The sequence below is a fragment of the Furipterus horrens genome, unplaced genomic scaffold, assembly GCF_987537825.1.
Source record: "Furipterus horrens unplaced genomic scaffold, mFurHor1.1.pri manual_scaffold_4, whole genome shotgun sequence".
In the NCBI taxonomy this organism is placed as follows: Eukaryota; Metazoa; Chordata; class Mammalia; order Chiroptera; family Furipteridae; genus Furipterus; species Furipterus horrens.
This window is the reverse complement of record NW_028327174.1, coordinates 173205927-173232080: the sequence shown is the minus strand read 5'-3', so window position 1 is coordinate 173232080 and position 26154 is coordinate 173205927. Positions and strand designations below refer to the sequence as shown.

The window sequence follows — 26154 nt, the reverse complement described above, 5'->3', positions numbered from 1 at the left end:
GAAAATATTTGAAAATCATGTATCTGATAAGGGGTAATATCCAAAAAATGTAAGAAACTCATACAACTCAATAGCAAACATACAAACAAAAACTAATAAAAAAATGGGCAGAAGACTTCAAAAGACATTTCTCCAAAGAAGACATATAAATCCTCAACAAGTACATAAAGAAGTACTCTATGTCACTAATCATCAGAGAAATGCAAATCCAAACCATAATGAGATGTTACCTCATACCAGCTAGAATCAAAATTATCAAAAATATAAGAGATAAATGCTGGATGTGATGAGAAAGAAACCCTGATGCTCTGTTGATGGGAATGTAAATTGGTACAACCACTATGAAACACAGCATGGAGGTGCCTCAAAAAATTAAAAAACAGAAATACCATATGATCCAGAAATCCCATTTTTAGGTATATATTCAAAGGAAATAAAATCACTATTTTAAAGGCACATCTATAACCTCCATGTTTATTGTAGCATTATTCATAAGAGCCAAGGCATGGAAACAACCTAAGTGTCTATCAATGGTTGAATGGATAAAGAAAATTCGGTATATAAACACAATGAATTATTATTGAGCCATAAAAAAGGAAATATTGTGCTTCATAAAAACATCTATGGACCCTGAGGACATTATACTAAGTTAAGTAAGCCAGGCAGAGAAAGACAAATACTGTTGGTGGAAATGTAAATTGGTGAGAATGTATAATCTCACATATATGTGGAATCTAAAAACATTTAACTCAGAAACAGTGAGTAAAATGGTGGTTGTCAGCAGTTGAGGACTGAGGGAAATGGGGAGATGTTGATCAAAGAGTACAAACTTCCAGTTAAAAGATGAATAAGTTCTGGGGATCTAAGATATAGAATGGTAACTATAGTGAACAATACTGTATTGTATACTTGAAAGATGCTATGAGAGTACATTGTTAAATATTCTCACCAAACAACAAAAAAATGGTAATTATATGAAGGTGGTATTAACTAACCTTCATACTGTGGTAAAATTTCACAATATATATGTGTATAAAGTCATCACGTTGTTCACCTTAAACTCACACAATGTTATACGTCACTTATATTTCAATAAAGTTGAGGGTGAAAAAGGACTTGGTTGGGAAGATGTAAAGGAATACAATGGTGCATTCAGGAAAGGAGAAGCAACTCTACATTCAGACCCCAGACAGCACAAGGAGGGATCACCACAGAGAGGATGGAATGAATATTTATCTCCCACTGGGACAAAAGCAAAGTTGGAACCACCCAGAAAGAGAGGGATAGAGCTTTTATGTGGGATGCCATATGTCATTACAAAGTCTCCACAGTCCTTAATTAGTCTGCATTACCAGGCCAGAATCCACTGAATGTGGAATATGCTTCCTTAATACCACTGAAATATACCTCTTCCTTTAACTGTTTCTGCCACTACCCTGGCTTAGGCTCTTATCATTCAAGGGTCTTCTAACTGATCTTTAACCTTCAAAGATCCCTCTTCCACACAGCTGTCAATGACCTTTCTGCAAGGAAAATCTCATTATTACTTCACTGCCCTTCAACTTCAATGGCCTTCAATAAAGTTCCAACTCCACAGCTTCACACAAAGGTCCTTCAAACTATGACCTCTCTCTAAACTTCATACTTTACCATTTCTCTTTTGTTGCAACCATTACCATCACTAATTTAGTTCTTACTATGTGCCAGGTGCTCTGCTAAGAATTTTACATGCAACATCTAATTTAGTCCTAACAACTCCATTGGGTAGAAATTATCACCACCTTCATTTTACAGATGAGGAGACTGAAGGACAATAAGGTTATATAACTTGCCCAATGTCATGTAGCTATGACAATAGCAGAACCAAACTTCTGGCCAAGATGGAGGTGTAGGTAGACATGCTTTGCCTCCTTCCAGAACCATGAGAAGGAATACATTTACCTCAAAACAAAAAACAACCAGAACTACCATAAAATCAAATTGCATGGACGTCCAACAAACTAAGATATAAAGAATACTCATCCAGACAGGTAGGAGCTTAGGGAGCTGGAACAGAGAGGACACAGTGTGGGGGTGGGAGTGGAGGCAGCAGCAAGGCACTGGCTGTGGCTGGCCAGCAGAAAGAGCAGTCACACATTATAAAAGTCAAGAGGGACACCTGGGGAGTGATCCCAGCCACAGACTAGATCACGCAGCTCACAGTTCCAGCGCTAGGGAAAATAAAGCCTCATTGCTTCTGAATATGAAAATCAGTAGGGGTTGGGGCAGCAGAAGAAACTGCTGGTCTCTCAGCAGAGTCCGTTTTTTTAGAGGGCCATCACAGTCCTAGAACGTTCGCAGACCCACCCACTTTGGGAACCACAACCAGGGCAACAGCTAAAGGGTGCCAGTCCCATATGGGAAGTGGGAGAAGAGCCTGGAAAAGGGGCAAGTGCTGAGCAAGTGGCATTGTTCCCTCTCAGCCCCCTCCCCCACATACAGCACCACAACGTCACCATAATGTGGTGAAATGGGTTGCCCCACACTGATGAATACCTAAGGCTCCTCCCCTTACAGTGTAACAGGTACAACAACTGTACCTAAGACACAGAGGCAAACACAGGAGGCTGTCAAGTTGAGGAGACAGAGAAGTATGGCCCAAAAGAGAAAGCAGATCAAAGTTCCAGAGGGAGAACTAAGCAACAAGGAGACAGCCAACCTAACAGATGAGGAGCTAGCCAACCTAATGGATGCAGAGTTCAAAACACTGGTGATAAAGATGCTCACAGGCTTGACAGATATGCTTAAGTATGGCAAACACATAAAGGAAGAAGTGAAGGCTGTGCTAAATGAAACAAATGAAACCAATGGTGAAGGAAAGGAAACCAGGGTTCAAATCAATGATTTGGAACATAAGGAAGAAAAAACAGCAAGTACAGAATGAGGAAACAAGAATTGAAAAAAATGAGGAGAGGCTTAGGAACCTCTGAGACAACTTTAAACGTGCTTGGAGGGGGAAGAACTGTTTGACCATTTGAAAAATTATATTGATAGGGATTTTTACAATTCTACTAGAGAATTTGGGAAGAACTGGGGACAATATATAGAAAACTAAACAAACCAAAAGAGAGCCAAGTATTAAAAGTTATATATACACTTAAAAAAAAGAAAAGAAAAACAGCAGAACCAAAACTTGATCCTAGATAGTTGAACACCAAAGCCTGACACTGTAACTACACTAATTAAATTGCTTCTACTTCTCCAAACTGACATACTCATTCACAATTCTTTGCCTCCAAATGTTCTGTTTCCTCTGTATGGTATTCCCCTCCTCCCTGGTTCCTTTCTTTAATTCTTACTCATTCCTCAAAATTCAGGTTGAGCTTTACCTTTCCTGAAAAGCTTTCCCTGATACCCCTGGTCTGATTATATGCCTCTCTTCTGGGCTCCCAGAGCATGCTCGTGCACCTCTGGTATAATTAAAATAAAACGTAGTGTCAACAGAATAATAAAAAACAATGAGCTCTCCAAAGGCCGACATGTATGGTTTTTTTTTATTGTTGACACTATTACAGATGTCCCCCATTCCCCTCACCCCATGTCTTAATTAACTTTACATTCCTAGTGCTCAGTTTGTTAAAAGGAATTGATGGATGAATGAACCAATGACTGAAGGTCAATAGAGGTAAATCAAAAAAGATACCAAGGATTTACTTGAGTGTAAATAATGAATAGTGATAAAATGAAAGTGAAAGTAAAAACACAGTAAGCAAAACTCAAAGGCTAAAGAAAGTCCCTGAGTAGTGTATAAGCCCCCTTTCAAAGTCTAGGTTCATCTCATGGTAGGGAATGGAGACCAAATATTCAGAAAGACCTCTGCATACACAAGAGATCAAAGTTGAGAACAGTGTCTTCCTCCAACCAGAGAAAATCCATAGGTAGATAACAGAGAAGCCCACAGTACGGCAAGCTAAACAAGAGCCCCAGGAAAATTTCCCATGGGCTACAGAAACTTTGACAGACCTTAAAAGAAGGAATCCTTAAAGATAGGGCTAGCGCACAAAAAGTGCATTTGGGAATGTGAGGAAGCAGTGTGAACAACCTTTCAGTCTTTACTAAGATGCTCCTGAAGCATAACAAATTGGATATATTCACTAAAGGGTAAATGTCTAAGATTTAGGTTGTCTTCCCATCACAGGCTGTCCAAATCCTACTTCCTTTCAAGTTCTATCTCAAATGCTGCTTGTTTTATGTAGCTTTTCCCAATATGTGATCAAGAGTGAATTCTTCTTCCTTGGAATCCCTTCAATTTTAGCCCTCTTTAAATGCCCTTGTAACAGACTCTGCTTTGACTGGAGTTACACATATGCTCATGAGACTGTAAAGTAACTGAAGAAGCACTATGCTTTCCTCATGCCTGGCTGAGAAAAAACATTCAATACATTCTTGTTGGACTGAAGGGAGTCTGTTCTGCAAATGTGTGGTCTGCAAGACACTACTAAGACAGAAACTGTGAGTAATTAGACACAGAGGGAGGTCCTGGCTTTGAAATGACACTATTGAAAAGATTGAGAAACATGTACAAAGTCACCAGGTACTAAGTTAGAATGCCAGCATAAAAAGGTGAAGTATCTCAGCCTTACAGGACAGGGTCAGCTGTGATATTCAGCTAATCAATATATCTCAGAAGAACATGCAGTACAGAGAAAAGTGGCCAAAGGGAAAAATTAAACTTCCATTAGCCAGTAGCTCAGAGAGACAGCTATAGCTCTCATAGGAAGGTAGATTGGAACATAGAGGGATCCATGAAACAGAATAAAATTAATCTTGGGGGAGAAAAAAAAGACTCTGGGATGGACTGTGACTCTACCTACTCACCACCCCCTGAAACTGCCCAAATTTTGGTCACTTTTTTTTAGCACCAAACTAAAACTTGCTGTTGCCACTTCTGTTCAACTCAGTTATGCCACATCTCGTCCAATGGTCCCTGTCCATCCACAAATGTCTCACACTGTCTAGATGGTCCAAATCCTACAAAACTCACTCACCCTCAAGAACACTAAGGACTTTGTCCTGAGCTCCCTTCCACCATGACTATTGCAAACAAAAGCTGAGGTTCCAAGAGCTTTTTAATTTTTTTTCAGGGTCCCACGTGATCCTGGACCTCTTACCAGCTGATACTGGCGGCTGTACAAGTCATGGCAGTTGTTGAAGATATACTCATACGTGGAGTTCAAACAGGCCTTCACACAATCCTTTACCACCTGGCTGGCTCTTGGAGGGCTCTGCAGTTCTTGTACCTGCCAATTAATAAAAGAAATATGGGTCCAGAGTCCTCCTCGCCAGGGAGAGATCTCCTCCTAGAACTATCTCCAAACTACTCCAGATTCCTTTCATCCCTCTTTGGGTTCCTGGACCTTGCCCTGTATGGAAATTGCCAAGACAGCTGATGTGGAGAACTGCCAAGCCCATCCTTATTGATCCATGGTCTTCTCCAAAGTAATACAGGGAACAGGTGTATGGAAATGTGGGCTTAGAGGCGATGATTCCTATAGCCTCAGACTGAGCCAAATGATTCTTATATTCTCCACGTGCCTGTGGCCAGGTCCCCAGACCAGTTCATCTCTTACCTTCATTCTGAAGAAAGTAATGCTGGTCAGCAAATCCACTGTGGACTTTAAGTCCTGAAGCCGCTCAGGGCTCCCAGCAGGGAAATTATTCTGTTGTAAATCAAGCAAATGCAAGAAAGGAACAGAGAAATATGAAAGCCTTCCCTTCCAGAAGCAATGAAATCAAAAGCTTCCTAACTGCTACCCACTGGAATTTTCCTTAGTTGAGATGGACAAAAAAGCTGTAATACTATAAGTCTCCCTCTCTTTTCCACTGAAACAGACAGGCCCTTGCCAAAAGCAGAGGTTAATAATCCCTGGCCCAGAAAGCAAAGCTGCCTACTCCCCAATGGTACTTCTCATGCCATGTATGCATTTGTGCAAATGCACACAGACACCACCCACACTCATTTACACACACACGCTTTTCTTGGGTGAAGATTCTTACACCCCAACAGTGAATTCTTCAAAAACTACAATCTAACTGTATATCCTGGAATATAAGTGCAGCCACACTACAGACCAGACTGAGACCCAAGACCTGTACTTTCTGTACAGTGGGCCGCAGCCAGAGCTCTGTTCTGGAGTTAGCAGATGGCACAGCTCTGAGCAGAACTGCTTTTGGAGTGAGTGCCTTAGGATTGTCCTGCCATGCCTCACTTCATTCCCTTCGGCATAAATTTTAGGAAGAAGTTGCCGAGGACAGCTGAAGGGAGATGTTGGGCCACTCTCCATTTTAAGGTTGCTTTTTTAAACCTTCAAATAGCTACTTATATGCCAAATATAAGATATACAGTCAACTCTCCATCATTCATGCAAATGGAGGGCACTAGATGTACAGATAATTCAAACCTCATTTCTTTTTTACTTTGAGATTATTTTTATACTTACCTTTTAATGTGCGTATATTGCCTGTTTTGGAAATTCACAATTTAAAGCAAGTAATGAAGCCATTCTAAGACCTAACTTAGGAAGAATTGAAAAACTGCTCATTTCACTGTCCTGCCCTGTCCCAGGTACCCACCCTTCTACTATATCCATTTCCTCCCTCCATCCTAGGAATGGGCATGACCTCTGCCACCAATTACTTGCCCAAGCCAAACTATTCCCCCCCCCCTTAGCTGGATTCTCACACCTGCCCTGGAAAGTGAGGAGCATATGAGAAAAATGCAAGAGAAAATGTAATTATCTAATTTTTAAAGGGCATTTCAGAAAAAGATTATCCTTAGGAGATTTCCCAATGAGGATGTCATCGGGGAATTTGGTAGAGTAATGTGAGAGGGGTTGAAAAACAAATGTCTATAAAAAGCAGCCACACACACCTGCTGCCAGTTACACACTGCATGGTCCTTAGAGTTTGCAGAACCACAGGTGTCGGTGGCATTGGCCATGCACATGGTATGATGCCACAGACCAATTTTCCTTGCCTTTGACCATTATAGCCAAGACTGGCCTTCAGTCTCTCTAGACTGAGCTGATATTACCTCTTATCCCATCCCACAGCCATGTCTTCACTCACCCTGTATGTAGAGAGGTCAATCCTCAGTGAGTTGTGCAACTGGTCCAGTAGTTTCACAAATCTCTCTTTCTGAATGGGAAACAAATAACAAGGAAGAGAAAAATAATGTTTCTGAGCCCACAAGACTATAACAGACACATAATCAACTCTGGGTGAGGAAGAGACATTGGGTTGTGGATACATCCTATCTATCCCACCCCCGTTTCATCTCTTAGCAGCGCTGTCTCAAACTGAGGAATCTTCTCACACTGGCAAGGGGAAAGGAAGTCCCTGGGAGGGAAAACAGCTCTTTCTACACAAGAGTAAACAAGACAGGACCAGTGAGCCCATATCTATCCCTTTGAAACTAACTCATTTTAGTTCCTGAGTCTGTGGTCTCCTGACTTATCTTGGGGCAGTTCAGACCAGTTAAATAGTCACAACCTAGCAGGAATGATGGGAGAGAGAATGAGTGATGCATTGGAAGGTGATCAAGCAGTCCTGAGTGGTTTCTCTTTAAACCATGTCCACATCATTTCCCTTAGTTTATATTTTTTAAATGTTAAATAACATATACTATTTTAGTAGTTGCTTTTTAAAGAAAAGATATAATTAAATGTGGAATCACATGCCTATAGGCTGTGTGGTATAGCACTCCTAGAATTCATATATTGATTATATTGTACATCTTTAGATATTAAGTCAATATGTAAGCATGTGACAGATGAAACAGGTATTTGACTGACTTAATCAATGATATTTATCTATGGAAAGACTCCATTAACAACACAAAAAAGTTGTTAGTACCATAAACAGGGCTCAGAGACCTAGTGGATTTGGGGTTATCAGTAATTTTGTGCCTAAAGAGGTAATCTTTGCCGTAGGTCAAAGATATTTTATCCAGTTTATACTGAAGTTAAGTCAGGTGACATTCTGAGTAAAGATTCAATTTCTCAAGTACTTAACATAGGAAAGGGTACACTCTGAATAGGGAAAACAGCTCAGACACTAGAAAAGGGATAGGCTCAAATATACACTGGTGTCCTCGCTTAGACAACAGTCTCATGTGAACTTAAGTGGTACAAATCTGTCAGAGAAAGACCGAGTAATATTTAGAAAGGGTCTATTTGTGGACTTGCAGGACTAAGAAACATGGTGACTCAGCCATGTTCTTGGCCTAGAGAGGTTCTGCTAGAGCCCAGGTGCAGCCCCCAAACCACAGTGATGCTGTTTTTCTCTCATTTATCCATATCTGAGGAGAGCCTATTAGTAAGTCTACATACCCATAATGAAATAAGAACAGTCTATTAGCATAGTCTACATACTCATAAGGAAACAAGTTCACTTATCTAGGTGGCATCTTTCTGAGTTTTTGGCTTACCAACCAGCTCTAAATTACTGACCATGGAAAATCAAACCTTATTAATTGATAACAAATGGGTAGATATGCTTTACATCACACTCACCCCAAAGTTGGAGGCTGCAAAACGATCGGATGCAGAGACATTGGTGGAGGCAGTTGTGTGGGCATAGTAGGCATTGATGTTGGCCAATAAGGTGCTCATCACTGCTGGCACACCAGGACACATGTACTTGGATGACAAACATGCAAAGTGCCTGAAAAACAGCACCCTTAGCCTCAAAGACTCTTCGGGACTTGCAGCAGAAGCAACGTAATTAAAAGATCTCACAGGTGTGTATAAAGCCTCCAGTCACCTTGATACACAAAAGGTCTTCATAGTTTATTTATTTGAATATACATTCAGTGAACACCTACTATGTGCCAGGCCCTGTGCTAAGTGCTAGACTCCAAAGATGTAATAGCCTGGTAGAGAAAGCAAGTCAATAATCCAAAGTGTGCTAGGCAAAAACACTGTGGAGACACATAGGAAGATTACCTAGAGCAGAATAATTGAGGACTGGAAGGAATTAGAAAAAAGGCTTCCCAAAGAAGATATGGTTGAAACAAGTCTCAAAAGATCAGTATGAATTAATCAAATGGAGAAATGTCCAGCAAAGGAAAATTGCATTGCAAAGACAAATATATTCATGACAGAGTGGTTTATTTGGGGAACATCAGTTTGGCCACTGTTCAGGTGTTTGACAGAGGAATACCAAGAAATGAGAGAGAAGTAGGCAGAGAATAGGTAATAAAAGAGTTTGCCATAAATACTATAATAAATTTTTAAACAAAAGCATAGTGTGCTCAGAGCAGTCTTTGAGAAAGACTACTTTGATGATAAATTGGAAAAGAAGATTTGGACAAAGATAAGACTGAGACAGAAAGATCAGTTGAAGAGTTACTATAATAATTTAGAAAAGAAGCACTAAAGCACTAAATAGAACAGAAAAATGGTTAAGAGCACAGAGTCTAGAGTCAGACTCTGGATTTGAATCTCACCTCCACCATTTACTCAGTGACCTTGAATAAATTACTTAAAGGTCGCTATGCATCACTTTTCTTATCTGTAAAATGGGAAAAATAACGATACCCACCTCATAGGGTTCGTATGAATATTAAATGAGTTAACATTCATATGTGCTACATAGAAGTTGTTATTATCATTATTGTTAAGCTACAGCAATAGTGATAGATTAAAAACATTTTTAGGAGATAGAATCTAGAGGTTTTAGAGACTGGATGCTGGGAGTTAAAGGTACAGTAGTAAGTAAGAGAGAAAAGTTTAAGGTGACTCCTCAATTTTTTTTGGACAACTGTACAGAAAATCATTCCACTTACTAAAATAGGAAATATAGGAAGGTAAGCTTATTTGGTGGAGATCATGTTGATTTGGAATTTAGCTATGCTGAGTTTACAGTGCCTGTGGGAATACCAGGAAGCTACTGAAAATGAAACTAAAATTTAGGAAAAGGCTTGATCTGGAGAAAGTGAACTGGAAGCCCTTAGCCCAGTAGTGGTTGAGTCACAGGTTGGGATAAGAGCATCTAGGGAGAATGAACAGAGTAAGAATGTCAGAGGGGCCATTCTTAAACCTCATTTCTCACCATATATCTTCTCTCTGTTTATAATGAACTTCTTGCAATTTCTTGAATATTCTATACTCTGTTGTATTTAGCTCCCCAGCAAATGCCCTAACAAATATGCCCTCCCTCCTCTGTATTTCAAGATTCAGCTCAAGTGTCAACTCTTTAATGGCTTCCCTCATAGGCCTCCAATAAAATTTAGATGCTCTCATAATACCCTGAGATTACTTCTACCATAGCACTGATTGCATTATATTGCAATTGTTTGTTTACTGATCTGTCTCCCCTGCTAGAATGAGTCCCCCAAGCACAGAGGCCCCATCTTACTCATCTTTGTGTTCTCAGCACCTAGCACAATATGACACGTAGAGGGAACTCAATAAAAGCTTGCAGATAAATGAGCACAGCCAGGGCAATAGTTACCCTCTGCTGACCTAGCGCTGCTTTGTACACAGCCTCACCAATAGACAAACTACACCTCTTCTCATAGTACACAGGAATATCTGTTATAGGAATTTTAGTCAACTCCAGATCCAGCTGCTTTCCCTACAGTTATGTGCACTCTCTGATAACCAGCCCAGTCTATCAAAGTGTGCCTGTTACACACATATACATGAGCACACAGGCCCTATCTCCTCAGGCCTGTGATCCTTAGGCAGGTTTGTCCTTGCATACCCTCCTGTGCACTTTTCCTTTCCTATCTCTGAACCCTGGAACCCTGGGGTAGACAAATATCTTCTTCCTGAGTCATTCACAAACACACTCCCTTTATACATATACCCTTTTTGCCTTGAGGCATACACCCACCTCACTTAGCTCAGAGAGGGAAGCGATGAATCACTGCACATTACCCCACTAAGGACCTGTCTACCCTGTCAGTGTGCCTTCATTAGCTACCCCAAGGGTTAGTAGCCACTTCCCAAAGCCCCAGGGAAGTCTCACGTCATGGCCTGATATATGGATTCAATGCCATAGCGCATGGCAAATTCATCGACAATTTCTTGGGCAGTCTCATCGAAGTACACCTTCCATGCATCATCTCCTCGAGCCTCAGGGATCCGGACTCCTCCACTGCCCTGAATGTCTGTGAGATAATGGAAAAGGTTCTGCAGGAGACAGAGCAAAGGAAAGAGTTAAATATATTAAGAACAAAAATCTGTTGGTAAAATCCAGAGTTCCACAAAAATTCTGTCCTTCAAGTCATTGCTCAGTTCCTCCTATGGCCTCAGAAGGCTGTTCTCACATTAGTGAGAGAACCGAGGCTGGGACTGTTACTTGGGCTGTCCAGAGGTATAATAAGCCAAGGACCAAAAAAAAAAAAAAAAAAAAAAAAAAAAAAAAACCCTAATCTTCAACCACCTAGCAATCCTATTCATTATCAAAGGCCCCTCCGGGAACTGCTTTCTGGCCCCCCATCGACCAAGGGCTGGCTCACCTCATGGAGACATGTATACTGCACATGATACGGAGCTACCTTCTCCTCCCCCTTGATTTCCACACTGATGTGTAGTCGGATAGCCCCTGAGACGGCTGATTTGTCTGTCCTCTTCTCTGGGAAGGAAAGAAGACCGGAGATTGACACCAATGCAACTACAGACAGCACGGATGGTCCCCATCATGGTTTAACCTAAGAAAAAGGGGGTACTGACCTAAGGGTTCACCTAACAGGGTACACTTACTCCAGTGACCATATAGTCACAAACACCCAAATATTCCTAATAGAAACTCTCTTATTCCATTAGCAGAATAGGGAACTAGAGGCATTAAGGATGAGTACAAGGATTAAAGGGACTTCTGAAATCTGGAAAATGTCCAGAATGAGTTCTGGCCATCCCCACTCCTCTGTCCCCCATGTCTACCCCTGGTTGGTTCTCTACAGGCAAGGCAGGCTCTGTATAGTGACTGAGTAGTGGCTTTTATAGACAAGATTTTCCCCCGGGTTCCTTGTTTATGCTCTCCCACCAATTTTCTCTGGTCCTGCTTACTCACCCAAGTTGTACCAGACATCCATCTCGCCACTTAGCGTCCTAACCTCAATGATGGTTTGGCCAAGGAAATCGTCAGACTCCCGCTTTAGCCGCTGCTTTACTCTTGACTTGATGTCATCATCCTCATCCCACACACGTACCTTAATGCGGTCAGAAGAGTTGTGGCACTCACTGTGAGAGAAGCAGGCAGGCTCTGTTAGAGACAGACCCAGCAGCCCCCAATCCAGTTCATTAAAATATAATAGTATATGCTGTGGCTCAGTGGATTGAGTGTTGGCCTGAGAACCAAGTGTCGCTGGTTCAATTCCCAGTCAGGGCACATGGCTAGATTGCATGTCAGGTCCCCAGCTGGGGGTGCGAGTGAGAGGCAACCACACAGTGATGGTTCTCTCCCTCTCTTTCCCCTTTCCCCTCTCTCTAAAAATAAATAAATAAACAAACAAATAAACAAATAATTTTAAAAACATATAATAGTATAACTACTGATGTACTGAAAAATAATAGACAAATCAGCAATGAGCTACTTGAAGCCAGAGACCAAAGCTCCCAAAGCTCCACCAACTGCAGAGGCGGCCCTGCAGAGGAAGAGAAGGAGTTTAGAGAACAGTGGTACTAAAGTTCCAAGTGAGTAAAGCTATCTCAGCAAATGGCTCTTCATTCCTCAGCCCACTGGCTCTATATACCATTATCCAGTCCTTGTTTCCTTGGAACAAAAAAAAGCAAGGGCAGGGAAGAGTGATTAGCTATGTCAAAAGCACCAAGAGGAAAACAGCTGGACAGAGGCTACAGAGCCCTAGGAAGCATCTGTTAATTCCCTCTCCAGAGTTAATAAAGGTGTTAATGTTCATGGTATGTCCATCTTGCATAACCGCTTAGCTTTTTATCTAGCTCCTCCATCTATGTAAGTATGTGCTTGGTGAACTTCTGTCATTCTTTCATAACCACTTGAATTGCCATTTCCTTTATGGTGTTAGCTTTAGGGAAGGGAGTTTGCCCAGGTTACACCCCTCTATCTCTCTTTCCCAACAGGTGCTTTCTGGGTCCTGTTGCCACACCCAAAAATTGTACTTGGCAGAATTTACTGCTCCTTTCTCTGTGTTCTTGTATCTTTGCACATTAATTAAAATATAATAGTATATGCTGTGGCTCAGTGGATTGAGCGTTGGCCTGCGAGCCAAGTGTCGCTGGTTCGATTCCCAGTCAGGGCACATGACTAGGTTGCACATCAGGTCCCCAGTTGGGGGTGTGAGTGAGAGGCAATCACACAGTGATGTTTCTCTCCCTCTCTTTCTCCTTTCCCCTCTCTCTATAAATAAATAAATAAACAAACAAATAAATAAATTATTTAAAAAATATAATAGTATAACTACTGATGTACTGAAAAATAATAGACAAATCAGCAATGAGCTTCTTAAAGCCAGAGACCAGCCGTCTTACTAATTATTAGATACAAAACATCATGTACAGTGTCTTGTACAGAATAGAGGTTTAATGAATAGTTTACTAAATGGATAAAAGTGGGAAAAATTGACTACAAAGTCAATTCACTTAGAATAAATCATAAGAAAGATTTAAGCAAGAACCACTCAAGAGTCTCAAAGAAATAAGTGCTCCCCCCAGTAACTGTTGCCTCTGGATTGGAGAGTGATTTCACCAGGTCCTGGGCCTTAGGGGAGTGACAAAGCATCTGGATTCTCCAGACATTAGTCCAAGTCCTGGGCGAGAACTTTCAACAACCATTCCTTACTGTCTTATGAAATAGTCTAATAAAGTGGGATAACTGAAAAAGAATGAAGGGGTGGGGGTAGAAGCTGATGCAGAAAGAAAAGAACGCTTTTAGGTGAAATGGACACTTCTCCAGACCACAGATTTCTTCCTTCAAGCCAGAATTACCCAGTTGTAAGACAAGGACATTCCTTCCCCACTCCCCAGAAGACCCTAACCCTGCCTAGGCAGGATGGCAGTGCTGAGAGGTGCACAATAGGGTGGTCAGTCCCTGCTTTTGTCACTGAAGAGTAGTAAAATCTTTCTAATGCTCAAAAAAGCAGTATGAAGGGTCCAGAGTCCCCTTTAATAGCCGTAGTTAAGATAGGGCTTTGGTAAAGTAATTTTGATACAACAGTCCATGAGAAGAAACCAAAAAAAATAAATAAATAAAATGCCCACTGCCAAATTAAAGCATGAGAAAAATGGGTTTTCTCTACCACCTCTTTCCCACCTCTCTTCGGGCCAAGCCCAAAATAACAGGATTAATGCTGTTCCCCAAATACAAATAGTACCAGGTAAGACAAAGACCTCTGTGACTTACAAATGGAACTTCTCCTCCCAAACAGGATTCAGGTTCCCAAAAATGGTTTTGGTACGCTTCTTGGTTTTGCCCACTTGCACAGTCACATAGGGGTCACTGGATCCTGTCTTGTCCTTGGCTTGCAGGCCCTGGGCACACACCACTGCAACCAAAATACACAGAGGAGGAGACTTCAGAGTAAGCTCCAGAAGTCAGAAATTCTCCATAACATGACGCATATATTCTCCACCTTAGAGAAGCCTCTCTCTGCTTCTTGCATAGGAACCCCAATCTTCTGATTCCTCCAAAACTATTCTTAGTCCTAAACCACCAGCCTTTCTTTCGACAACTAGCCCCAGAATCCCAGCTCCCCATCAAAGCCCTAACTGACCACTTAACAATTAACTGGTCCTTACCTCCCCTGACATATGCATGCTTCAGTCACACCCACCCAGCTAGTAAACCACTGGTTTAACTATTCCCTGATCTCCTATGCTTTCCCCCACCCCCAGCTCTTGTGTTATCAGATTGTTAACCAAATCTATAACATCAGATTGTTACCAAATACTTCCATTACCACTCGCATTATTTGCAAGTGCCAGTCTTACCTTTCCCAGTCCCCCTCGTACCATGTCCTAGGTGAGGAGGAGTGATGAATAATGAGGCCCTCCCTCATTGCGTCAGTTCTGTCTTCTTTCTCCCCAGCCCCTTGTTCCCTCACACTCAGAGGCTTCTTCCCCAGGCTTCTCCCCATAGCCTAAGGCTTTCTGTCTCCTTATACTTCGGCCTGCTCACCAGTGATGGTAATCTTGGCTGACCATTTGGATGTACCATCCAGCACACTCTGCTTCACTGTTTTCATCTGTTGCACGTGGGCAACTTTGCTCACAGCAAAGACATCCCGGATAACTTCAAAGATCTCTGGCTTATTCCGCTCTCGGATCTTCATGCGGTCCTTCATGGCCATGATAATGTTCTGGGTCCGGTCCTCAGCTCCATGTTTAGAACTCTTTTCTGCAGCCCCTGAAGGATGGTTAGAGACAGAAAGTAAGATAACCAATAGGCCATCAACAAGACTAAGGGTCAGGTTGAGGAATGGAGTCTTGGAGCAGTCACTGAGGAGTGGGAGAAGTTTAGGAAGACTGGGATATATCTGGGAAAAGTTAAATCACTTGTGGGTGCTGCTGGAGTTTAAAATGCAATTCAAAAGGTAGCAAAAACTTGATCACTGTTATGAGGGGTTGTTATCTTATTCTACTTAGGTATATGTTGAATTTTTCATCAAAAAGAAAAAATGTAGCTCAGTTTGCGGTTGGCTGGCTTTGTTTTTCTTCCACCCAGATAGCAGTTGAGGGAGATGCCTTTCAAGTCTAAGGCCTAAATATCACCAATGAACAGCTCAGTTGTCATGGAGGGGTGGCGGGTGGGCGTGGTTACTCCACCCATCTCATCCAACTTCTAAGCCATGATACAGACCCCAGAACTGGTCACGGGACAGAGTTAGGTTCTGGCCCATGGCTCCAGTGCCTTTAATCACAGAAAATAGTGTGGTATGGTGAGAAGAGTACTGCCAGAGAGAGTTAGGTAACGGACAGTTAGGTTCAAATCCTGATTCCACTATTCCTAGCTGGGAAAACTGGTTTCTTTTAAGAGAAGAAAACAGCACTTATCTCTCAGAGTGGTATGAAGCATTATACCAACATGCATAGAGCATCTAATGCAATGCCTTGCACCTAGCAGACATGCAGTAAATGGTCACTATTATTATTACTACCGTCATTATTATCTTGGCAGGAATGGCAAGCCAGCTCATCTCAAAGACTAGCAGGCTTTGCCTACTGCCCTAAAAATAATGGTAGAAAACCAACTACACCAGTGTACTTCATCAACCAGGTCTCTCAGAAAGAGACCATCCTTCAGCTTCATTGGCCCTGCAGACTGACTCTTATCTCTCTAGTCTCCAAAGGCTTAGGCCTTTGCTATAAAACCTGAAGCAAAAAATAAAGGCTAATGTATGCATCCTAACCCTGGGAGGATGGCAAGCAGGTTTTCTCTCCAGGGAGGCCCATAAAAGGGCATTTCATTCCACTGTGCTTCACAGAAGCCTTAGGCAGAAGATATTTGCTGATAAATGAAAATTGACCTGGGCTGCATCCATTTAGCATATCCCATGCAATGCTCCTTCCTTGGATTGGAACTTCTGAAAGGCCCTTGAGGAGAAGATTGACATCCTTGCTACACAGCATCATTTCAGAAAGTTTCCGGCAAACGCGGGCCTGGCTGCTAGCAATTAGAGCAAGGAGCTGATGGCACCTGTGCTTGTCACCCCCGCATGATGGGTTTGGGCAAAGTCATAACCAGCATTCATCTTAGACCGTCTTTTCAGAGCCCTATCTCTTCTGCTGACTTGTTTGTTCTACTTGTCTCTTAATGTCTGCTGTAGCCACGGCTACTGGCACCAATCTAGGGCTCTTCAGAGAAGGACATTTTAAGTGAACAATTCCTCAAGGCCTCTCCCCGGGCCCCTTTTATGGCATATATCTTTTCTTGAGATATATGAAATGCTTGTGAGTCTAAAGTTGACCTTCCTTTCTCCTACCACAATCCTTAAAGCTTTCATTGCTATGACTTGGCTCTGGGTGACACCTGGGAGATCAGGAGAGGTGAGGAAATACTTTCTCATGTCCCCACCCCTGGATCCAGCTGGAGCAGAGCAAGGAGACAGAACTTGGAGTGCTACCACCTCCAAAACAAAAACAAGACAGAAATTTGTTTTTCCTGGTCCTCACCCCCCACCTCTCTCCCATTCCATGATGGCAGCACAAATCACATATTTAGTCAGGGCCTTGGGAGTCTGGCACATTCTCCTCCAGGGCCGCTGCCAGATCCCTTTGAAACTTCTGTTCCTGGCACTGTTGTGTAAAAGCCGCATTTATAAGCACAGAATAAATGCTGTTTTCCCTGCATCCTAGGTTCTAGGCCTCAGGAAACTCCTCTCTGAGGCCTGCGACTCACAGAACTCTCTTTCCTCATTAATTCTGGTCTCCAATTAAATATGCTCTAGCCATCTGGGCTTTATGGCCACTGTAGTGTGTACACTACTCAAAAGCAGCCTCTGAGATCATCTGAATCCTTAAGGGCCACGATAAGCTCAAAGCGTTTTTCCTAAAGGTGCTTTAGGAGAGTGCTATAAAACCTGTTATTTGGAAAGCCAATGCTCCTTGACTCAGGACCCTACATTCTCTGAAAAGGAAAGAGCTTTAAAATCAGGTAGACTAGACGAATAATATCCAGCTATCCTAGCTCTGGGCTGAAAAACTACTTTGGAGGGGGCCTGCCGCCTGTGCTCCCACCCCTCATCCCGCAGGGGTACTCACGCTGCAGGCAGTCGGCATTGAGCAAGTCCTGGCACTTCTCATGACACTTGACTCCACACTCACTGCAGCGCATGCCCTGTCGGGCAATGCCCCAAAGCAGGCCTTCACACTCATAGCAGTAGGTCGGGGTAGTGGCAGTCCAGACCTCAAAGTTGTGCGGTGTGGTACACGAGATGGGGTAGATTAAGGCCTGTAGGGTTTTCTTATACACGTGGGATTTCTGAAAGACACATTCCCCATCACCCACCAGTGATTTTAGGTCTCTGCTGGGAGATACCAGAAGTGAGATCTTGTGGAGCCATCAAGATTCTCTTCTGGTAGTGGAGGAGCTGATCTGGACTAGACCAGCCTATAGCCCAGCCTGGCAGAAAGAAGCCCCCAAATGTGTGTTCCTGTTCATGCAAGACAGGTAGAACTTGAATACTGAGTCTGAACCTTGTCTCAGCATTCACTAGGTCCACTATAATACCCCAAGTTCAGTGGTAATATACTCCCACATGAGTCTTGGGCTAACCCCAGTGCGGAAGACTGAGACTTGATATCATATTATCTATCTGTTTGATTAACAATGTATGCCCAACACTCTTGAATTTCCAATTAGTATGGCTACAGAGATGATCACCAGTGGATGGCTAGACCTTTAGGCCAGTGGACTCATGAAAGCCCATGGGTCACTTACCAGCTCTTCATCCTTAAGAGAGGTGCGTGTGGCCATTGCAGAAGTAATCCCTGCCTTCCGGGACTGGACCAATGACTGTAAGAGAAGACCTGCTATGAGTCCTGGCAAAGTCCTGGGAAGGGAGTTTCAGTATCCAAAGCAAACTGACTATAACTTACTGCCTTCTATTTTTACCATCATTCATAGGGACTGCCCACAGGTAATAAGTAACAACATCCCAAGTTAAGATCCAAAACCCAAGGTCCTCAGAGGACTGTTCTAACAATATTAGAACAGAACTTCTCTCAGGGTACCTATCATTCAAAGAGTTTCTCTTTTCTTCACCTTTTTAAAGTAACTTAACCCTTGTTTATAGAAAGGTAAAGAAAAATGAAAAGTTTAGAATTACAGTAGGAAGTAGGTCATTAAGAATAGAATAAACACACAACTCTGTCAGAGTTACATTCACCAATCATCCCTGCTAATGATTCTATGCACTCATCTATTCCCTGGTACCACCCCATGCCCACACAATCCCAGGTGGCTGTAAAGGTCAGCAGCTCAAATAAGCAGGGGATAGGCAAGTGAAAGGGGCAATGTCCCCCCAGACAAATCAGGCAGGGCAAGGTGTTAGTGTGAGAGCTAGGGCTGCCCTGCTAACCAGGCTCTTGTATAGAAGGGCCCCACATATCTACCAAGCCCAAGCTTTAGGGGAAGCCTATGGAGAGGCACATGGTTTCCCTAATGCAGTGGACATTGGGAAGACAGAATTAGAGTATCAGTGTAAGCAGGAGGAACAGTTAGGAGGGGCCAGATGGTTTAAGATATGGACTCTTACAGAAGTTAGAAAGGGGTTCTGGAGACACTCACCATTGCCTGTGCAGAAGAGAGCAGAAAAAGGAACAACATGATGTTAAAGTTCCCCCAAGGGCATAAAAAAACCTTCAGTTGCATCTATGAGGTTCTTCCCTATAGTCCAATGTAGGGAACATGTCCCAAACCCCTCTGCCTCTACCCACTAAAAACTGTCTTTAATTCAGACAGCTGGCCAAGGCCCAAGGCCTAGAGCTCCTACTCTGAGAACAGTTATGCCAGAGAGTGAAATATAGACAAGGTTAAAAGGTGGAAGAGGGCAAAAAAGAAATGAATAAGATACTGCTATCCAACCAGTTAAGCAAAGAGGAGGTGGTGGGCAAGAGGGAGTAAGGATGAGGAAAAGTAGGGAGAAAAGAAGTGAAGAAGAGAAAAAGGGGAGACAGAAGACAATGAAAGAAGGTAATAAAGAAAAGATGACATCAGAATTTATCTTCATCCAACAAGCTTGATGAAGAGTTGGTAGGAGACGGAGTGCATTAGGCAGGAGGGCAAAAAGAGAGGAGAGGACACACAAATAGGAAAGAGAGGAAGGAAAAAGTGATTAAGAAAAAATGGCAGAGGATAGTTCTATTCAGCCAACTAAGGAGAAAGCAACTGGGGGGTGGTGGTTAAAATCAGCAGAGAATAGAGAAGAAATGGGAAAAGAGGTGGACAGAAAAAACAGACTGAACAGGGAGAGGAAAAGAGAAAATAGGAGCAGAAGTGGTAACAAGAAAAAGGGTTCAAGTCTTACTGAACATCTAGCTCTTGGAGAGCCTGAGCTCCACTCTATCCCCACTATCCACTCTGCAATGGAAAATTATTTGAGCTGACCCTGCCTTGGGAAATATAACCCAGAATGAGAGTTTCTGATCATCCTGGAGTTCCTAAGATCAGCTTTAACTCCTAAGCCCATTTCAATTCAATTCTACAAATTTTTATCATTACCTCTCGGTGCCAGCCACTGAGTTAAGAACTAGGGGCACAGAGATAGTCTAGAAAGCCTATATCTCGGGAAGACACTGTCACTTGACCTCCAAAAAGAAGTGGTACCAGCCATGCTCATCACATTCTAAGCTCAATGATCTAGGTCAAAGCTAGAGGCAGTATCCATCATAAAAGTCTATAGAGATACCTAGAAGAACTAGATACCTAAAAGACAACCACAGAGTCCAGCTCTGGGGGTCAAAGTCATAAATGTTCCAAGTGGGAGTTTGAGCTTATGAAGAACCTTGGGTTCTGAACAGGGAGTGAGGTAAGACAAAGTCCCACTGAACCCATCACTAAGTCTCAGTAGTTCTTTAAATGATTGATCTTCAGACCAATACTTGTCACTAAATGGACCACTACCAGTTCTGATAGCTTGCCAATGCCCAATGGGTATACCCCAAGGATACAACCCAAGCCTGCACAAGAGTCTTACTCACCAGATCACTGACAAGGGGCAATGGCTTCTTTCTGCGTAGATCTGGCATGCTGTCAATGCCATAGAGTCCTCCAGCTGGCCTGAGGAGGGAAGAAAATATGTCAGAACCCTCAGTCCTATCCCTTCTCCTTGCTCACCTTCTCCCCAGAGGAACGCGTGCTTTTGAGAGGGGAAAGGAAGACAGATAATGAGGTAAATAAAGCCATGGGATGATGAATAATAGAATCTGCTCTCACAATGCCCCTACCTGTCTCCTTTTGTGGTTTTAGCCAAAGGTCTAGAGCTTTTTTATCCCACACTGACAGTTCAAGGCACCTCTGTTTATCTGAAGGACTTTATGCTCCATAAGGTAGGGTGGGAATTGATGGTTAAGAGGACTCTTCTCTACAGTCAGGTTAGAGACACTGCTCCTCAAAGAAGTCTTTCTTGGCTTATGCTAGAACAGAGCCCATAGGAATAGCTCTACAGAAGACCGGCTGCCTAAGTGAGCAAGATTACCAAATTATGACATGTACAAGGAGATCTCCATCCTGAGTAAAAGAGCCACTATCTACCTGAGGCTCCCGAGGAAAAAGGGTCTGCATGAAAGGCGGAGCCTGTATAATAAAGTGGAGGCAGGGGAGGTGGGATGGGAGACTTCTAAAAAACCATTTAAAGGGGGAAAAAGACCATTTAGGAAGGAGACAGCAAAAGGCCTCTGAGTGTCTGGCCTAGCCCTATGGACATGTCAACAGAGATGAAGAAAAAATTATAGCTGGAGCAACTGGAGATTTCTAAAAATTTTATACCTTTTCTATGCTCAATAATTTTATTATTCTTTGCCTGTTTTTCCATAATAATATATCATAAAAATACAGAGAATGTCCCAAAAAGAACACCATTTCACATGAGATAACCCAGATTTTATTCCCAACTCTTCTAACTCTCTACATGGCCTCTGCCAAAATTCCCTCTTCTTTTTGGGTCTTGGTGTCACTTTTATAAAATGAGGGGGATGAACAAAAAAATTTTCTGGCCTTCTGGAAGATGCCATTCTGGGCCTCGATGAAAACAACTCATGTACTTGGTTTTAATGAGAGCAATGAAGTGGGGAAGGTGGGGTGGCTGGGGTATACACCACAGGCAGTCTGAAAAGAAATATATCTCAGGAGAATAAGTAGGTACTGCCAGCAATATAGGCCAAGAATGGAGCCACAGACTGGGTCAAGGTCAGGAGTTGGAAAAAGCAACTTGCTATGTTGATTTCTAATAAAGTAGCTTCCTGGGCATAGGCAGTAAACTTTGTTTTCAATGAGACTTCCAGACCTAGGGACATTCTAAACTTGTGGCAGCTTCCAAAGACTAAGCTAAAGGAAGAGAAGACAATAACATGGAGGCATTTAGAAAATCACTGAATGGCTCCATTTAAAAATAGCTCAGATTTGTTCCATTGGCATGAATGTATTTTACAATTATTAGAGGAAAAAAGCTAAAGCACTGAAGAAGGGCTATTGAAGAAGCAACTGGTGCCTGAAGTTTGTGGTTAATTCTAAAACCTATAATATGCACCACTCAAGCCAAGAAGTTTTTTGCAACACAGATGAGTTTTTGATAAAAGAAGACAGTTCATTCACATGATCAACTCTTGATTTAAAAGACAATCACAAAGAAAAGGAGCATGTAAAAATGTAGCAGATAACTTTATGATCTGATCTTTTTTCTTCTCTGGTCATAAGGGAGAGAAGGCAGCCACTAAGAATTCTAATGTCAGAAGGCCTTTGAGGGACAAGGAGAGAAGAAAGATCCTGACTAATAATTCACAGTATATGTGGGAGGAGTGGGGGTAGAGAAGCACTTAAACTTCTTTCTCTCTTAAGAACAGTTAGTTACAAGCAGCAGTTGAGCAGCTTAAAATGACTCTGCTGCAGTCACATGGGTCTGAAACCCCCAGACAAGAAACATAAACAGAACAAACAGAGCTCATTAGGGATGCTACTTATGTCTTGACTAGAATGAAAGGAATAAGTAGGTGACTCACAACAGCTGAAGCAGGACAGAGCCCAGGAAGAAATCTAATCAGCTACACTATCAACAATGAAACGGAAAGAAACTCTTCGAATGCAGATATTTTTCTGGTTTCCTCATTCTTCCACCTAAAGAGTATCACCACTATGATGCAATGGATCAGAAATTCCAGAGGCAAGAATGGGGAAGCCCTAAAGCTCCCTCCCCCCACTCTGGGGACCCACTTGGCAAAGTTCCGTCTTCTGCCTCTAAGTAATCAATTTGCAAAGTTCTCTCCTCTGCCCCAGAGAACCAACCAATCTCCACAGTGGAACATCTTCCTTCCCCAGGATCAAGTTTATGAACTGTTTTTCCTTTTTCCCAGGGAAAAAGCTAAAAACAGCGTGAGGTTCTGTACAAAATCCACAAAAACCTTGCAGGTAATCACTTACCCTTCTGGGAGCCACTGGGGCAAAGAGGAGTCGCCATCATCTGGAATCTTTAAAAACAGAAAAAAGTTAGATCCTAGGAAAGAAGGGAGACTGCCATCTCTTCTTTGGTCAGGCTGGGAGCAATAAAATGGGAAGCTCAGAGGAGGGTAAGTCACATACACCATGTGGTGACATAGCTAGCCTGACGTCTAAACCAATGCCTTGATTAGCCAAAGGCAACAAGTGGGCTGTTGAAATGAGCAGGACTTCATCTCCTCTCTCCCCAGTAAACAGGAAGGATATAAAGCCGAGTGCACTGAGATCCCACGGCTTAAGTCCACTGGGACTGTAAGAGCTGCTGGGGGTTATCTCCCCCTCACACAACCCATTAGTATATTAACTGTAACAAAGGCCAGGAAAAGCGTCCCCTTAGGCTTCCAGGCCTCACTCAGTAAAACAAAAAGACAATTTCATATAAAGTCTGGTCTTCTTCCAGCTATATTCCTAAATTCCCCTGGCTGCCCCACAGCCAGACCTGGTGTTTCTAAATTCCTCTCTCATCTTGTGATTTGACTTCGCTTAGGTTACTTGAAGCCTGAACTCATTGACACTGAGTATATTCTATATTTGATAAATTCTATATAATCAGAGACTCCAGGACAGCTTAGACACTTGGATTATCACTCTGGTGAATTTTATGAGTTCTCTAATGAGAAGTTGATCACTGAGGCACCAAATAATTCAAGGAATGAACAGGTCGAAACAAAGGTTTCTGCACCCAAAAAGCAAAGCAAATTTCTCAGGCAGTATAGAGTTCCAAAGCTGCCAGGGCTCTCCAGAGAACCAATGGTAAATGTTGTTTAGGCTCAAGGGTCTTAGTGCTAGCAGCTCTGGAGCTTCCGGCCCTACCTTGTTCCCCTCTACCCCAACAACTTCCTTGCCACCTGAGACCTGGGCTCCCGCTAACTATCCCAGAGCAAATGAGCAGCACTACAAGGGAGGCAGAAGGACGTTGCTTTGGGCAGGGGGTGAAGTTCTGGGATAGCTAAAGACAGAAGTTCTATATAGACAAATACGTCAAGACATAGTAGAAAAGGGAGAGGTAGGACAGCTTAATGGGTGATTTAAAAGTGGGCTGTAGGTTCAAAATGAACTTTGGATTTAGCACCCTTCTCAGGTTGTATGTGCTCTAATCAAGCCTATCTGCCTCCTGCCCTGGCTCTGCAGTGGGAATACCGGTAAAGAAAGTGCCAGACCCAAAAGGCAGCCATAGTGGTTGAAGCAAGTCTCGTAAGGGTGCTTATGAGTGGCAGCCGTCCTTAAATCTCCAGATCCTTCCAACCAGAACTTCTTTTCCCTTTGGAAACAGTTACAATACTGAGCAGACTTTTATTTCCTACCTAGAATTAAACGTTTGCCATAAACCACTGGCTTAAGAAAACAAAGTCGCAGCAAGTCTCTGGGAGCCAGACTTTACTGGCTCAGATCATACCCGTTTCCTGTGCTTAGAGGATACAATGTGCTTCTGCAGACACAGCATACTGCACGCACACACAGTGCCCTGAGGGAGGGTCAGGGGAATGAAAGGAGTCCAGACAAGTACCCACAGGAGGTACATTCAAACGTTTGCCTAAGGGAAACACAAGGCGAGCATGGATCCTGCACTGAGGGCTATAGAATATGCGCACACACCCTTGGGGAGAGGATTCAGTGTTCGCTACCTCTGAATCACAGGCAAAACAAACCCTCCGGTCTTCAAGAACCAGTGCTTGCAAGCACTGAGCGGTAGTATAGCACGCATTCACATGGCCTAAGGAAACCACAGCACAGGTCTACAGAAGGTTGTGCTCACAAAGAGGCCAGGAAATCTGCTCAGAAGCACATTCACACTCAGGGCCCCAGGCAAGAGGCACAAAATGCTTGCAGCAGCTTCTGCTCTCACATACAAAGTGTGTATGCATGCTGGGCTCAGGTTTACAGTATACGCCAGGCGGCAGCAACAAGTAGAAAGTGGACACACACTGTGCAAAATAGGAGTTAGGAGGGCAATCAGTGTCTGGGGGAGGCAAACTGAGTACAAGTAAAAGCACACACATGCTACATTGAATGTGCACCATGCTGGCACACACATTCTCACACTGTGCTCTAGGGAATGTCTGCAGGAGCGCACACAAGCATGGAGCATGCACACAAACTGCTTTCAGACTATCTGCAAGGAGCCAAAGCTCAGCGGCACCACGCACACGCGCACACACATACACCATGCCCAGGAGGGCGGGACAGGAAATAGACAACAAAAAGGCCCGGAAGGCCTGAGGCACAACCTGAAGGGCTCCTCGCTTTCCTTCTGCAAGGAGAGAAAGAGCAGAAAAAAAGGGCAGAGAGGTTAGTAGATTCAGTCCTATAGCAGGGAACCCAAAGAAAATGCCAATAAACCTCAAGGGGCATGGAGGAGAGGGAGAGGTGCTCTGAACAACTGGGCAGTTCACAGAGCCCAGCTCCCAGAATCCTGTATTTGCTGGCTCCTGCTTTTTAGTTTAGAACATCCCAGGTTTGGCTACTCAAACCAAAGCACAGTCTGCCAGTGGGGGCAGGGGATGGGGTGACAATACCCCTTTCCTCTTTCCAAAGTAACTTGTGTGCAGGGTCAGGGTCACCAGGGCCACCAAGGCTACAAGACCAACTTTGTTACTAATGGCCACTCCAGCAGGCTATCTGAGATGGCTGAGCACAAAATGAGTTTGTTCCTTCCTCAGAAGGTGTATGAGCTCACTCTTGATCTGGGTAAGTTCTCAAACCCCAAAGGCCTGGTGGCTGACCCCTTTACATTTTAATGCAGGGTCAGTCATGCATTTGCTTAGCAAGCCCTGGCCTATTTTCCCAGAGCCTAAGTTAGGCCATGTTAAGGCCAGGACCAGGATGCTCAATAGTTACAGACTTGAGGTCATCAACTGATCACTGCCCTAACAGAAGTCATCATGAGCTAGATGAGCAAACCACAAGTGCCATCCCAGGCCTGATCATCCATCAAATCCAGAACAATACTCCAAAGGAAAAAGACACTTTCAGAAGGACCCA

At 43.1% G+C, this 26154-nt stretch overlaps 1 protein-coding gene across 6 annotated transcripts in view; it reads right to left on the bottom strand.

The window, feature by feature from the left end:
• The window catches only part of UNC13B (unc-13 homolog B), a 196960-nt gene that overhangs the window by 15876 nt on the left and 154930 nt on the right, over positions 1–26154 (bottom strand). For 4 of the 6 annotated variants that reach the window (XM_090274335.1, XM_090274337.1, XM_090274336.1 and 1 more), the window contains exons 11-23: positions 23098–23144; positions 20664–20742; positions 18403–18477; positions 17724–17943; positions 15142–15369; positions 14368–14509; positions 12061–12230; positions 11507–11622; positions 11014–11177; positions 8553–8703; positions 7108–7176; positions 5610–5699; positions 5151–5279 (exon numbers count right to left, since the gene is read on the bottom strand). In XM_090274335.1, the coding sequence (XP_090130461.1) occupies positions 5151–5279; positions 5610–5699; positions 7108–7176; positions 8553–8703; positions 11014–11177; positions 11507–11622; positions 12061–12230; positions 14368–14509; positions 15142–15369; positions 17724–17943; positions 18403–18477; positions 20664–20742; positions 23098–23144 (1680 nt within the window). Of the gene's footprint in view, positions 1–5150; positions 5280–5609; positions 5700–7107; positions 7177–8552; positions 8704–11013; positions 11178–11506; positions 11623–12060; positions 12231–14367; positions 14510–15141; positions 15370–17723; positions 17944–18402; positions 18478–20663; positions 20743–23097; positions 23145–25400; positions 25424–26154 lie in introns of all 6 variants that reach the window. The other 2 variants (XM_090274340.1, XM_090274341.1) reach the window with 1 other exon arrangement.